Raw genomic sequence first — 14,573 nt, forward strand, 5'->3', positions numbered from 1 at the left:
AATAACTTCCCATCCTTTTTTTTTAATTTTTTCAAGGGACTGCAGTAATTAATAAAAATTCAATTATTTTTAAACACTACTAACATTTCATTTTGTGTTATTTTCTTTCGCGTATAATATATCACGGATATACAGTTTCTTTATCAACAATTCACCGTAGCAGTCTAAATCCCCAACCCTTCAATTATATGCATATTTTTTGGGGATTATCCTATAAACAAATTCCACTTCTCTAATCATTAAAAAAAAAAAATGTGCAGCACGCTATTTGCGCGACTGGCCTCACCGAATAGCTACTTGCAAAAGATCAAAAATAGACCTATGACACTAACTAAGTAACTCCTATAACACAGAACGGGTAACCTCTTTAGATTTAAGAAAGTAGCCCCATAATAGCTGGTCACATTGTGTGGCACTGGCAACCCACATATAAGAGTCGGCCATATTTTTTTTTTCTGAGTTTCAGAGCAAAGCAGTGAATATCAGATTTCAGTACAGTAGAATAGGTGTCGGCAGATTACTAATACTCAATAGAGCAGATTTGAACAGAGCATTGTAAAGCAGATCAGACCACAACAGCTCTTAAAAAAAAGGGCCTAAGTTACTACATCAAATCAACTTCCCTATTTGAAATATATTTTTTTTATTACTGTGTATATCATATATTTAATTTGTTCTAATACTCCCTCCGTTCACAAAACTTCGACCCTTTAGGGTTGATTTCGCGGTTATTAAGAAACTTAAATAAAAAGAAATAAAAACATATTGAAAAGATAAATTTACATAGGGTTTGTAAAAAAGTAGAGAGATAAAATATTAAAAATACATGAAAAACAACATTTTATATGGGGAAGCTAATTTTGCATAAATATTGTTGTAAATTGGTGGGTATTTTAATGCAAATGAGATCGATCATTTTGAGACTAAAATTAGGCCAAAAGGTTCGAAATTTTGGGGACGGAAGGAGTATAAAATATATCGCGTGCATTTTGCACGGGTACACTCTAGTATCTTAAGGTTTAGAGATCAAATTTCATGAAATTTATTTGGGCGATTTTATTGCTATACGAGTAAAATCCTTAGTATTTTTATTTTTTTTTTTGAAAAAAAATTCTATTTAAGAAACAAATTAAATCTTTCATCTACATATAAGTAAAAATTGCATACAAATTAAAACAAAAGATTTTGATACAAACTTTTTTTTTAAAGGAAAAAGATTTGATATAACTTTCAACAAAAAACATATTGACAAATATAACTTAAGCAAAAAAAAATGAAAAATAATATTCTTAACATAATTTGTGACATATGACCTTTTTTTTTTGGAAAGACATATTATGTACTACATATGTTTATTACAACAAGATTATATATTATTTTCTTGATTTTTTTATAAAATTATGTAATAGAAGCTACAAGCTTAAGTAATGAAATACGAATATCAAATCAACAAATGATACTTTTGTCATTTCTATGAATAATTTATGATTAAAATTTCAATCAATTAATACTCTACATTACTTCAATAAGATTTGCCAAAAAAAAAAACACGTATTGATTATTCTTAGTGTGATATTTTCCTGTCATTTTTGTTGTTCTTTAGCATTCAATTGATATGAATATAACATACGAAAATCAAAAAATTTAATAATGCTAATTTTAAAAACATCTATTGAAAATTACCGTGTATGATACAGGACCTAATCTAGTTTGAACTAAAACAATCAGCTAGTTAAACCAACTAATAAATGTAATACACCAATATATATAGTAGCTTAGACTATCTAGCAGTGCCATATTTAATTTCATCTATTCAAATAAAAGTATATTTAATTTTAAAATATTTGCTTTATATAATCCCTCTATTTCTGAATGTTCGACTCACTTTGCATTTGCACGGCTTCTAATGAACATCTTTGACCGTTAATAACTTCGACTATGAATAAGTAAAAAAAATTAAAAAGTAGATATATGACATTTTATCACAAGGGTTATCTAATAAGATCAAACTTGTTGATTTAATTTTATTGTATAAATCATAAAATATAGTTAAAATTATTTTATTTTGACTACGTGAATAATAAGTGAGTCGAATTTTCAGAAAGGAGGTAATACTATGATTTGGTAGGTGAAAATCTCACCATTATTTATTTATTCAAGCTTTAGGCGATCTTGATTCTCGACATGATACATGAGATATATACTTTCTAGATTGTATGTACTTGAGTAATATATATTTATTCTTGTATATAGTCTTTTTACAAAGCATATATGGCGTAATGATAAAGTTGGTATCTCACAGCTATGAGGTTGTGGGATCAAACTCTATCAGAGAGACTTTTGGGGGTGGGATTCTCTTACCCTTTCCCTCCACTCCCAAAGTACCTAGCTTGCTAATCCGGATCGGGAGAAACCGTGTGGCCATGATAGGTTTCAACCCGATAGGACTCTTTTCCTTGTCAACAAAAAAAAAGTAGTATATACTTATGTGCCATCACCAACTATAATGTTAGATATGTTTTTTTGAGCTAAATCAGATTACATTAAACTGATTAATAATAATAATGATAAAAGTTAATGTTTGTTATCAATCAGGGATTTCAGCGAGAAAAGAGGTTGACATTGGGTTGTCTGGAGGGAACGATGGGGCTCTCAGACCTGCAGATGTGTTACTTTATTCTAGGGATCGTGGTCGTGATCGATGTCTATGTTGATTTGATAGGATCTTCTCCTTTGACACAGTATGAGCTATCTGACTTTGTTCCTGGACGGGTTGTGGCTGATGCGGCTCATCGGAAGCGGTCGGATATGAATTTAGTTGTCGAGCAATTGGATATGGATTCCTTCCCTTTTCCTTTTCTTCTCTCGGGGAATTAGACAAGGAGGCTGTTGCATTGCTGAAGCGGGTTCAGAATTTCTCGACGACTCAGGACATTGGGGCTCGTGATGCAGCTCAAATTTTTACTAGGATAGGCTTTTCTATAGTTAGAGGAGTGGGGGGCCCAGATTGTATCTCGACTTCCCACTAATTTTCTATAGGTTGTATAACTTCATCTGTTTTTGAGATATAATAATAATAATAATAATAATAATAATAATAATAATAGCCTCCGTGAGCTTGTTTCACAAGTTTAACCAGCCAAACTTTACAGGTCATCGCTTAGAGTAAAGGGGGGAGGTAAGGGAATCCCCCAACTCCCAAACATTTTTGTAGTTGGTGGGACTCGAACTTGTGACCTTAAAGTCACAAGGTGATTTTGCCACCTAGGGGTCTCCGTTCGGTTTGCAGTTTAGATTTAGTCCAAATCCGATTCAATCCGAAATATAATTTGGTTTTCAATTTTCCAATCTGATCCAATCCGAATTTCTCTCCCATTCCAATCCGATCCAATCTGAACTAAAATTCGGTTATTTGGATCCGATCTGAAAATTCGAATTATGATACGTAGTACATTATTTTTTAGCGTCTAATACAAATGTGAAAATTAAGCTTTAACATAAATACAAGTCATCAAAATCATGATTAAAATAAATAGTTCAACATCAAGTTGGTAGAAGGGAAAATCGGTCGTTGGACAATCACCCTCAAGCCAAACACTATTTCTACCTAAACTAACCTAAGACAAGTCTAGGGCAAGTAAAGGATCGTATCCACAGGGAATGGGTATGAGTACACCGAGAATATGAAACGGTTGTAATCTAGTTCGGTCACAAATGGGAGGTTTGATTAAATAACTACTATATGGAGACAAACACTAGGGGGGAAATGGGAATCAACACCAACCAAACCAATGAATCAAAACAATAGGCAAGCATATACACAAATTGGGTGATAGAAAAGGCACTCAACATTGTCTTCTTTCGAAGCCACCACACTAAGCATTCTTAAACCAAACTCAACTACTAAGATAGGCCAACCAAGTCTTAATAATAGGAAGTAGACTACTAACTCGGGTTCGTCTTTCGATCGGTTCGAGATAGTACTAAGGCACAAATAATTGGGATTTCTCACCTAATTATTGCAACTAAGACTACTACATCATCCAAACAAGGAACCGTAATCAAAATAGAAATTCGGTCTAATCATACAAGAAAAGGTTCACTTCTCTCGAAACTACAATACTAAGCATTCCTAAACTAAACTCGACTAACAAGATAGGCCAACCAAGTTTTAACGATGGGAAGTAGACTACTAACTCGGGTTTTTCTTTCGATCGGTTCGAGATAGTACTAAGGCACAAATAATTGGGATTTCTCTCCTAATTACCGCAACTAAGACTACTACATCATCCAAACGAGGTATCGTAATCAAGAGGAATTTAGCATAATCATACAAGAAATGGCTCACAACTAGACCTCATCTTTCAATGCAAGCATAGAAGTGAATACATGAGCAATAAGTGGCCATCCAATTACACATGCAATTAACCAATTCTTTAACAATCAATCATCAACCCAAAATGAACATGCAAACACAAACATCAATTAACCCATGGCTTGGTTGGGTCTTCACCCAACCCCTAGTTAAGAAACTACTCACTAAACATGGTGAAAAACATTCTAACAACAATATCTAAGTTCAAAATTAATCTAACAAATTGAAGAGAGTAGTAAGAACAAAGTAGATTGAACATGCAACAACAATTAACCAAAATTAAGAGAGAAATCTACAATTCAAGCAATTAAAAACAGAAAATAAAGAGTAAGGGATAGAGGAAAGAGATTACTAATGAAGCTTCAAGGTTTAGAAAATGTTGAAAGGAAGAATACAAACTTCAATTAATCTACTTCAATGATAGAGTTTGAGAGAAACTAAGCTAATTAATAAGATTAAAGAGAGTTAAGGGCCTAAGAAGACTAAAGGGAAGAAGGTGATCTTCTCCAAGGAAGAAGATGCAGAAAACTGAAGCCAAGGGTCGTATTTATACACCCCGAAATAACATTGTAAAATCCGCCCAAAAAGTCGGGTCTGCATGTAGGAGCGCCCGCTCCTCAGGCTGGAGCGCCCTCTCCTGGCTCTTGCGCGCCCTCTCCTCCTGCAGCAATTTGAGGCAGTTTGTAGGAAAACAGGGAGGAGCGCCCGCTCCTATTTAGGTGCACGCCCGCTCCTAAAAGTGCAAGGGAGACAGAATGTGGCAGTTCAGGCAGGAGCACCCGCTCCTAACAGGCTGCACGCCCGCTCCTGCTTTCCTTTGCTTCCAAAGAGTATTTCTTCATGCTTATGCTATTTAGCCCATTTTTCATCGTACCTACAAGCACGAGCACACACGTAAAAAGAAACGGGGAAGCCAAAAGATGCAAATTAGCACAAGAGGAGTTAGAAAAAGGGATTAAAGTAGGGGAAAGAGTACAAATTGTGTTTAGAAAGCCATGATAAGTGGACAAATAAAACACTTATCACAAGTCATTAATTAATTAATACAAAATCTCCCTTAATAATTTTATGTAATAGTAAGTATTTGAGTTAACTTCAAAAAACAAAGAAATCCATATTTATATAAGCTTAATTTTACAATTCGGTTTTCGGTTTAAATTGGATCCAATCAAGGTCAATCCAATCCAATCTGAAAATTCGAATTTTCAAAAAATCTCAATCTGGTCCAATCCGATTTAAAGTTTGGATGTGATCCGAATTTAAATTCGGTTTGAATTTCGATTATAATCCAAATTATGGATACCCCTATCACCAACTCCACGGAACTTTGCTTGGTGTGAGCTTGTTGTACTTGATCCAAAGGTTTATATTTTTTTTTTTAACAATCCAAAGGTTTAATTTTATTATAAGGTAGTTATCAGTTAGTACACATCACGTATTAAAAAACAGATTTGGAACAACTAATTTGGCTTATTATTATGTGCGTTATTGACAATACCCCTAGTTATTGTCCATCTTTAATTTTTCAGCCGCCTTCACACCGCAGACTTTTCTTTATTCCACATAAAAGTTTGTACTGTAGTATTTTATTTTTTTATTCAATAAAGATAAAGCTAACACTTTTTTAATTGTTTCATGGTAAGGATGATTCTGATTGGATCTCAATATTCACGATTTTTTTAATCTAATTTTTACGAGTCAGCCACTTAAGAATATAGGAAAGAGAATAAGGAAATCTCTACCCTCAAACACCATTATTTAGTATGATTCGTACCTCATACTTTTAAAAAAATTTAAAAGATGGGAAATTTATCGAGTGAGTCAATACTTTATTAATATAACACCTCATTACTTACACAGTGGGAAAAAAAGAAATGGTTGAGCCATCCAAAATGAATCAAAATACAACTACTGAAACAATCCAAAGTGAGGAAAAAGCGGTTTTAGTATCTGAAGAAGAAGTTGAACAGCTTAAACAATGTCTTCCAAAGGCAAATTTTATGGGTAGTAATCAGATTCAACTCATAAAAATTCAAGACTTTTGGTATCCTCTTTTTATTTTCTCCAACATCCTCACTTGTCAAAGACATTTTCTTGCTCAAGACACTGATCTTGTAGTTGCTAGCTTCCCAAAAACCGGCACCACTTGGTTAAAATCTCTACTCTTTTCGATTGTCAATCGACTTGTCCAACCTCCTAGCCAAATTAAAGCTCTTTGCTTTCCCACAATCCGCATGAAGTTGTTTATGATTTAGAAACCGGTGTCTATGGTATTGAGTTATTGACCCAAAATTGCCAACACCTGACCAACTTAATGACCTCCCTTCACCGCGGCTTCTCCATTCACACATGCCTTACGCGTCCCTTCCTAAATCTATCCAGGTTTCTTCTTGTAAGATCTTGTACATTAGCCGGAATCCATTGGACACACTTGTGTCACACTGGCATTTTTATCCAAAAATGATAAAGAGAGCAACTAAAGATGAAAGTTTCCAACCCCCTAGTATTGAAGATTTCTTTGAAGACTTTTGCCAAGGTATTGCATTAAATGGGCCGTATTTTGAGCATGTACTTGGATACTGGAAGCAGAGTTTAGAGCAACCTGATAAGGTATTGTTTTTGAAGTATGAGGATTTGAAGGAAAATCCTAGTGTTTATTTGAAGAAGTTGGCTGAATTTATTGGTATGCCGTTTTCTCCACAAGAGGAAAATGAAAGTGTTATAAAAGAGATACTAGAATTGTGCAGTATCGACAAGCTTAGAGAACTCCAAATTAATAAGAATGGAAATCTTAACGAATTTGCACAAAACAAAGAGTTCTTTAGGGATGGAAAAGTCGGCGGATGGACTCGTTATCTCACTGATCCAGTGTTGGATAGAATGAACAAGTTGATGGAACAAAAATTTGGAGACTCTGGATTGTTCTTTAAATTTTAGCTTTAATAAAACGCATACTTTTTACTCCGTAATATGCTATGTTATTGTAGTTTTTACGTGTTGTAGATCAACAATATGTTTACTTTGGTGTACTATGTTTTGAAATGATGTTATACATTGCTTAGTTTTGATTTGTATTTCAATATTTGCTTTAATCTCTCTTCTTTTATAATTGTGTGGAAATTTTGACAATTACCACCTTCTGTTATGTCCATTTTAGCAATTATCACCTTCTATTTTTTTTTTTTTGAAAATTACCACCTTCTATTTTCAAAAACATCAAAAGTTACCACCTTCTTGCCCCCCAACTACCACGTGACGTCATTTTGGACCCATTCTTTCCCTTTTCTCCCTATTTCCCTCACATTTCTCATTCCTATTTGGATTCTCATCTCCCATTTCACTTTTTTCCCCCCAAACCACCAATAAGTGTTCGTCAATTTTGATTTGGAGGAGTGAATTGAAGTGTTTTTGATTGTTTGGGGGAAAAGAAGTGAAAGGGGGATGAGAATCGAGTTAGAAATGAGAAATGTGAGGGAAATAGGGAAGAAAGGGAAAGAATAAGCCCAAAATGACGTCACGTGGTAGTTGAGGGGCAAGAAGGTGGTAACTTTTGATTTTTTGAAAATAGGTGGTAATTTTCAAAAAAAAAAATAGAAGGTGGTAATTGCTAAAACGGACATAACAGAAGGTGGTAATTGTCAAATTTTCCTAATTGTGTGTTTGTAGTTGTTAAAGTTTAGTTGATGATTGGTACTGTGCAGTATGCAAATCTATATACGTAGTATGTATCTAGTTTTTAATAACACAAATCACCTTTGTCATCTTGAACACTTTTGGAGAATACTATAAAAGGGGGCCTAAACAATGAAGACGTACTTCATATATTCCCTCCGTTTTTAAATGCTAGCTCCATTCTCCATGCACGGAGGTTTAGGAAAATTAGAAAAGGTAATAAATTATGGAGGTAGTGGGATAGGTGGAAGAATAAAAAATTGTAAAAAACAAAAGTAGTGGAGAGATTTGGAGGAGAGAAAATATGAAATTAATAAAATATGATTTTTATTGGGTCCACTGTAGAGAGTAATAAATTAAATTAAATATTGTAAAAGTTTTTCAAATAAGGAAATTGAGCAAGTATTTAAAAACGTTCGGAAAAAAAAATAGTTTAAGTATTTAAAAACGAAGGATTCACCAATAAAATATTTTGCCTCAACTCTTATAGTATTGTTGAAATATTAATTCGAATCATTTGATTATTTTTCTGGCCACCGTATCGAAATTTTGCATTGTCGCGTGCAACAAAATTTGAGATGAGCAAAAGAGAAGAGGGTAAGATAAAAATTATTGGCATTGTTAGTTGTGAGTATATAATTAGAAAAAACAAAGTAAAACTATAAATGAATTATATTCTCATTTATATCTTTTTTAATTTAAAATTTAGGAAAATTTGTCTGGAAGGGATATATATGTTCACTATGATGTATGGGAGGACCTTATATGTTTAAAATGGTCTAAAAGGACCTTATAAGTTTATTTTGTTGTTTGGCGGGATCTTGAGGTCGGAATCCGACAATAATTGACTTTTTTCTCCGACGTTGACCTCTCGCGTGACCTTAAGCAATTATCTTAAAAAAGGGTTGGTGATCAACCCGGTTAACAACCGAAAAGAATAGAGATTTTAACCAAGTGGTGCCGATTTTGGGTAGATTAGCAATGAAAATATCGGTGTCTCGAGCACGAAAGTGCCTTTGGTAATAAAGAATAGGCTTAAGAATGATAAGATAAGCACCAAAAGCCTTGGTATTTTATGAGCTCAAGCTTATTACTACCCATGAAGTTTGCCTTTTCAAGGCATTGCTTAGGTTGTTCAACTTCCTTATCTTGAACTAATTGTTCTAGCTTCTTGATGATTTGTTCCATCTTCATTTTGATTCATTGTGGATAACTTCAACCTTGGGCTAATAATATTTTTGATTATATGAATATTGCTAAATCATGGTATAGTATCAATTAAAGATTCTGAAATAAATTGGTACTTATATGCTGAAAACTAACGTCCCCAATCTACCCAATACATTAAATGGTTGATAAATACGGAGTACAAGTCTGGGCTGTACCCGCAAACTAATAGAGAAAGTCCACTTCACAAAATCAACGGAGGTTTCATCCTAAAATCATATGACAATAGTATGGGAGGTTTATCCCCTTAGCCTTATACAATTTTTAGATCTCTCAACTTTTATCAATATATTGGATGCTTAAATGTGTTATTTGATATGATATATTTCAACAACGACAACAACGGTAAACATTATTTATATTACATTCCTTTTTTATTATTTGTAACAAAGAAATATTATTTTATGTTTATAAATATTACCTTTTGATGTAAATAGTAGGAAATGGAGGTTGTATATATAAGATAATAATTTCAAATTTTTGTAGATGATAATTAATTAGACATTATGAGAGAGATTGATATTGAATTGTGTTAGATCGAAAATTGAAAATCACCAAAGAGAGAAACAAGAGGTAGAGAAAGAAACAAAACTAGTGCTAGCTGTATACGGGTCAAGCTAATAAGCGAAAAGGCCATATTTTGAAATCAAAAGAGGATCGTTTGGACCCGCTAGAGCTAGACATGACTTACGCGAGATAGAGAGTCCTTTAAATCCTTTCTAAAGACACACTAGTGAAAGTGTGGAACTAGTGGAAGTGCTTTGAGAATAGCACCTTTGGACTAGACACTGGCCCTATGCAAAATGGACGATTGCATTATTGGCATGTGTGTCTATTCTCAAGACACGTGCTTTCATGACGTGTCAATTTTCGACCTAATCCGACCCATTTTGTGAGTTTTGAATAAAATTTCTGTCCCATTACTTGATTTAGTCTGAATCCGTTTAGCTTGTAAATTTGTAGGTCAAATTTGACCTGAGCATGACCTGTTGATCCAATTTTATGGGTTTATTTTTTATTTTTTTGTTTTATTTTTTTTTTTAAAATCATTTATTTGGAAATTAACACGAGTATTTAATTTATTGATGAACTTGGTTTCAAAAAAAAATTTATTAACTTTGATTGTTTATCTACCTTTCAATTATTTTTCTTTCTCATTTATCTATCTAATACATAACTCTTGCTCAAATCCACAGTATGTCAGAAACCACGACCCACCTCCTACACCAACTATCGACCCACACCAATTACATTCGCAAAACCCACATCACCGAAATGCCACCAAGTGACTTGTCTATTAATATTATGTCAAGAGATATTATACTCCACATATAAAAAATATTGTCGTCTTCCTTAACTTTTGTGATGTTTAAAAGTTTTGTTTTTAATTTTATTACCTATTAATTAGTTAGGAATTGATGTGATTTGGTGAAATGGTGAATTGGTGATGATTAAATTATGTAGTAGGCATGTAATGACTAAAAATAATATAGGTAAGAATTTTTATAAAAAAATAGCATTGTAAGCTTGAAAACTCGTAAATTTCTCAAAATTAGCTAAAAAAACGTTGGCTTGACTCGGACCCGAAATTTTGGGTTACGGACTTAGGGTTGAGCATTCGTGACCCAACCTAAAATAACATCTGATGACCTGAACGCCGGAGCAACCCGAGTTGATCGACCCAATTACCAAGTCTAAATTTCATACTTATACTCAACTCGTTCTGTTCCTTTTTATTGGTTACTTTGTATGTTTTAACTTGACACATATGCTACTTGTTTAACCATTAATATATTTCATTATTATATGATTGTAAAATTATAACGATTTAATATTAATAAAGTATTCATGAGACTAATCAAACAAAATCTCAAATGATTATATCATTATGTCTTATACATTAGGAATAAATTAGAATATTATCTTGTTTTATAAATAATTTCAAAAATCAAAATGTAACCCATAAAAGGAACAAAGCAAGTATAGTTAAATAAGGTTTCTATTGAGACTACATTAGTATATATAGTTATAGAATTGGTGAGGTGAGAAAACATATCCCAAGAGCATTCATTACCATCTTCTTCATAATCTCACAACGAATCAGAATGATAAAATTGACGATATATATGTCCATGAAGATGAAGTTTAAAATTTAATTCAATCCCTTCCAAAGTGTACCATGAGTGGCATACCTTCATTTTTACTACTCAAGTACGAGGGATTTTGGTACTCAAAAAATTTTAAAATCTTGAGAAACGTCCTCACCTTTCAAAAACATTTTGTTGCTCGTGATAGTGATTTATTCATTTCTGACCTTTCAAAAATCGGCACAACTTGGTTAAAATCTCTACTCTTTATATCTCGCTTCACTTCTTTCTTTCTGTCCTTAAATTGCAAACTCCACTACAAAAATAATCAAAGATATCATGTTGTTCATATATTTTATTGTCTATAGTATAGTAAATTTACTAATAATGGAAAATCATGTTGTTTGTGTACCATTACCTGCACAAGGTCACATAAGGCCTATGCTAAAACTTGCTCAACTCCTCCATTTTAAATTCGATTTTAGCATAACTTTCATAAACACGCACCACATCCACCAAACCTTGTTCAAAGATCACCATCGTTCTTCTGGTAACAAGACTCATCCCTTCTTTAGGTTTGAGTCTTTACCAGAAGACGATGATCCAAAATATATTTTTTCTGTCATCAACTCTATTGTCACTAACAAAATGGAGCTCCCGCTTAAGGAGCTCCTTGTGACAAAACTAGACAATTATAATAGTAATTGTTTGCAACCGCTAGTTAGTTGTATGATTAGCGATGTTGGTATGTCTTCTTTTACACTTAGAGTGGCTAAAGAATTGGGGATTCCTGCTGTGCTACTTGAGACTGCTAGTGCTTGTAGCCTTTTGGCTTATTTCCATTGTCGACAACTTCTTGACAAGGGTATCATACCTCTTCAAGGTAATATACTTTGGTTTTGAATTTTAATCTCCTTGATTAATTTGTTTTTTGTTTTACTAATATACATTATTGTTTCAATTTAATTTCTAACCAAAAAATTAAGCTAATGGTTGAGACCCATGAATATGTTATATACCCGGTGCGAATTAATTCCACTTTAAAAGAGGGACGGATGAGTTTCGAACCCGTGACCTTTGTGTCACGCTGGCTCTGATACCATGTTAGTGGACCATCTCAACCAAAAGCTTAAGCTGATGGTTGATGCCTATAAATATGTTTTATACTTTATCAAAAACTATGATTTTCAAGTTGATATTCTTTATTTTGTCCTAAACATAAAAGTATTATTGTTTATTTTTCAGACCAAAGTTGCCTCACAAATGGTTATCTTGAAAAGTCAATAGATTGGATACCAAGTTTGAAGGGAATATCCTTAAAAGACATGCCAAGTTTTATTAGAACATTGAATTCAAATGATATGAATCATATGATGCTCAATATTGTTATGTCAAATGCACATAGAGCTCTCAAGTCTCAAGCCATCCTTATCAACACATTTGATGCCTTGGAACAAGATGTCCTAGAAGAGCTTTCCACTATTTCTCCTAACATTCATCCAATTGGACCCCTTAATTTGATGGTGGATCACCATATATCAAAAAAGGATACCATTATTATTGGACCCCTTATTAATAGTGATGAGTATATGAAATGGCTTGATTCTCAAGAGCCTAAATCTGTTCTCTATGTAAGTTTTGGCTCCCTTGTTGGAGTCGACCAAGAGACGTTTATTGAACTTGCATGGGGACTCGCAATTAGCCTTGTAAAGTTCTTGTGGATTGTAAGATCCGATCAAGTTGTTGAAGAGAGTTTTACTCATGAATTCGATCGATTTAAGGAAGAGATAAATGGTAGGGGTGTGCTAGTCACTTGGTGTGACCAAGAGCAAGTATTGGCGCATCCTTCGATTGGAGGGTTCTTTACACATTGTGGTTGGAATTCAACAATTGAGAGCGTAAGTTATGGGGTGCCAATGATTTGTTGGCCATCGGCCGCAGACCAATTGATTAATTCTTGGTATTGTTGTAATTGTCTTGGCATTGGTATGAAGATGAGTGAACAAGTTAAAAGAGATTATGTTGAGAGGATGGTGAAAGAGTTTATGGAGACAGAAAATGGTAAAGAGATGGGATTGAAGGTTGCAAATTGGAGAAACATTGCAACAGAAGTAACCATGAGTTCACATGGATCTTCGTCCGATAATTTGAACAACATAGTTTTTTTTTTTTTTGAGGGAACTGCATTGAGCAAATTTATTAATCAAGGGACAACGTATCCGAGAGTACATAAGGGGCAACCTCGTTTGGACAATGGTTAATCCAAACTTGTTCAACCCCGAAGGGCACAAGCCTAGCTAATTCATGAGCAACAATATTACCAGAACGTCTAACATGTGACCATGTAAATGAATTAAAAGCACAACTCAAGGATAGGATATCTTCGATCACACCATCAAGATCAGAATAGTAGATTGCAGCCTTCGATAATCGGTTTATCAACACTTGACAATCCGATTCTAGCACCACATCAGCATACCCATAAGCTCTAGCCAGTTTCACTGCCATGGCTAAAGCCTTTGCTTCAGCGATCTCAGGGGGCCATCTTGCACGAACCCTTCGCACTGCAGACAACAAAACCTCACCTTTGCTATCTCTAGCCACCACACCTAGGCCTACCCATCTTTCCTCTGACAAGCTAGCATCCACATTTAGCTTCGTTACACCAGCTGCTGCAAACCTTACGACTTGCTGACCCATAAATCTTTTTGCTGTAAACATCATACTCATCATCTGCTAATCTTCTCATCCTTTCAAGTAGGATGCTGTTTGGAGTAATCTGGCCCTCAAAGACCTTTCGGTTTCTCTCAGACCATATAATCCATGCCAAGTATGCTGCTCTCTGAACTAACCGAGCCTCTCTACTCTTCCACCGTTCCAACATGTCACAAAAGGTGCCACTTCTGTCTAGCAGTAGAGCTCCACATCCACTATCCTCCCACAACTCTTGTACTCTAATGCAGTCAAAGATCGCATGAGCACTTGTCTCTTCCTCTTGCCCACACCAAGGACAGTCAGCCACATCAAGCAAATGACGTTGCTTTAGTAAACCCTTAGTTGGCAGGGTCTGATTGCATAACCTCCAGAAGAAATGTCTCACCTTCGGGGAAGCCTCCATCCTCCAAATTTCCACCCATGCTTGGTGGAAATTGTCAACGTTGCATCCCTTCCCCAACATGTAGGCTGTCTTCGTCGAATACAAGCCATCTTTA

General features: G+C 34.4%; 1 protein-coding gene and 1 pseudogene across 1 annotated transcript; both read left to right on the forward strand.

Annotated features, from left to right (window-relative positions):
* The first annotated feature begins 6,024 nt into the window (after positions 1 to 6,024).
* On the forward strand, positions 6,025 to 7,455 carry LOC145585509 (cytosolic sulfotransferase 5 pseudogene; annotated as a pseudogene).
* Positions 7,456 to 11,681: 4,226 nt separating this feature from the next.
* LOC145586637 (7-deoxyloganetin glucosyltransferase-like) lies at positions 11,682 to 13,624 on the forward strand. Its single transcript, XM_081643527.1, has 2 exons — positions 11,682 to 12,244; positions 12,607 to 13,624. Exons 1-2 carry the CDS (start codon positions 11,701 to 11,703, stop codon positions 13,620 to 13,622), a joined length of 1,560 nt encoding a protein of 519 aa, XP_081499653.1. The 5' UTR covers positions 11,682 to 11,700; the 3' UTR covers positions 13,623 to 13,624.
* The last annotated feature ends 949 nt before the right edge of the window (positions 13,625 to 14,573 follow it).

Source organism: Chenopodium album, chromosome 16 (genome assembly GCF_948465745.1).
Source record: "Chenopodium album chromosome 16, dcCheAlbu1.1, whole genome shotgun sequence".
NCBI lineage: Eukaryota > Viridiplantae > Streptophyta > Magnoliopsida > Caryophyllales > Amaranthaceae > Chenopodium > Chenopodium album.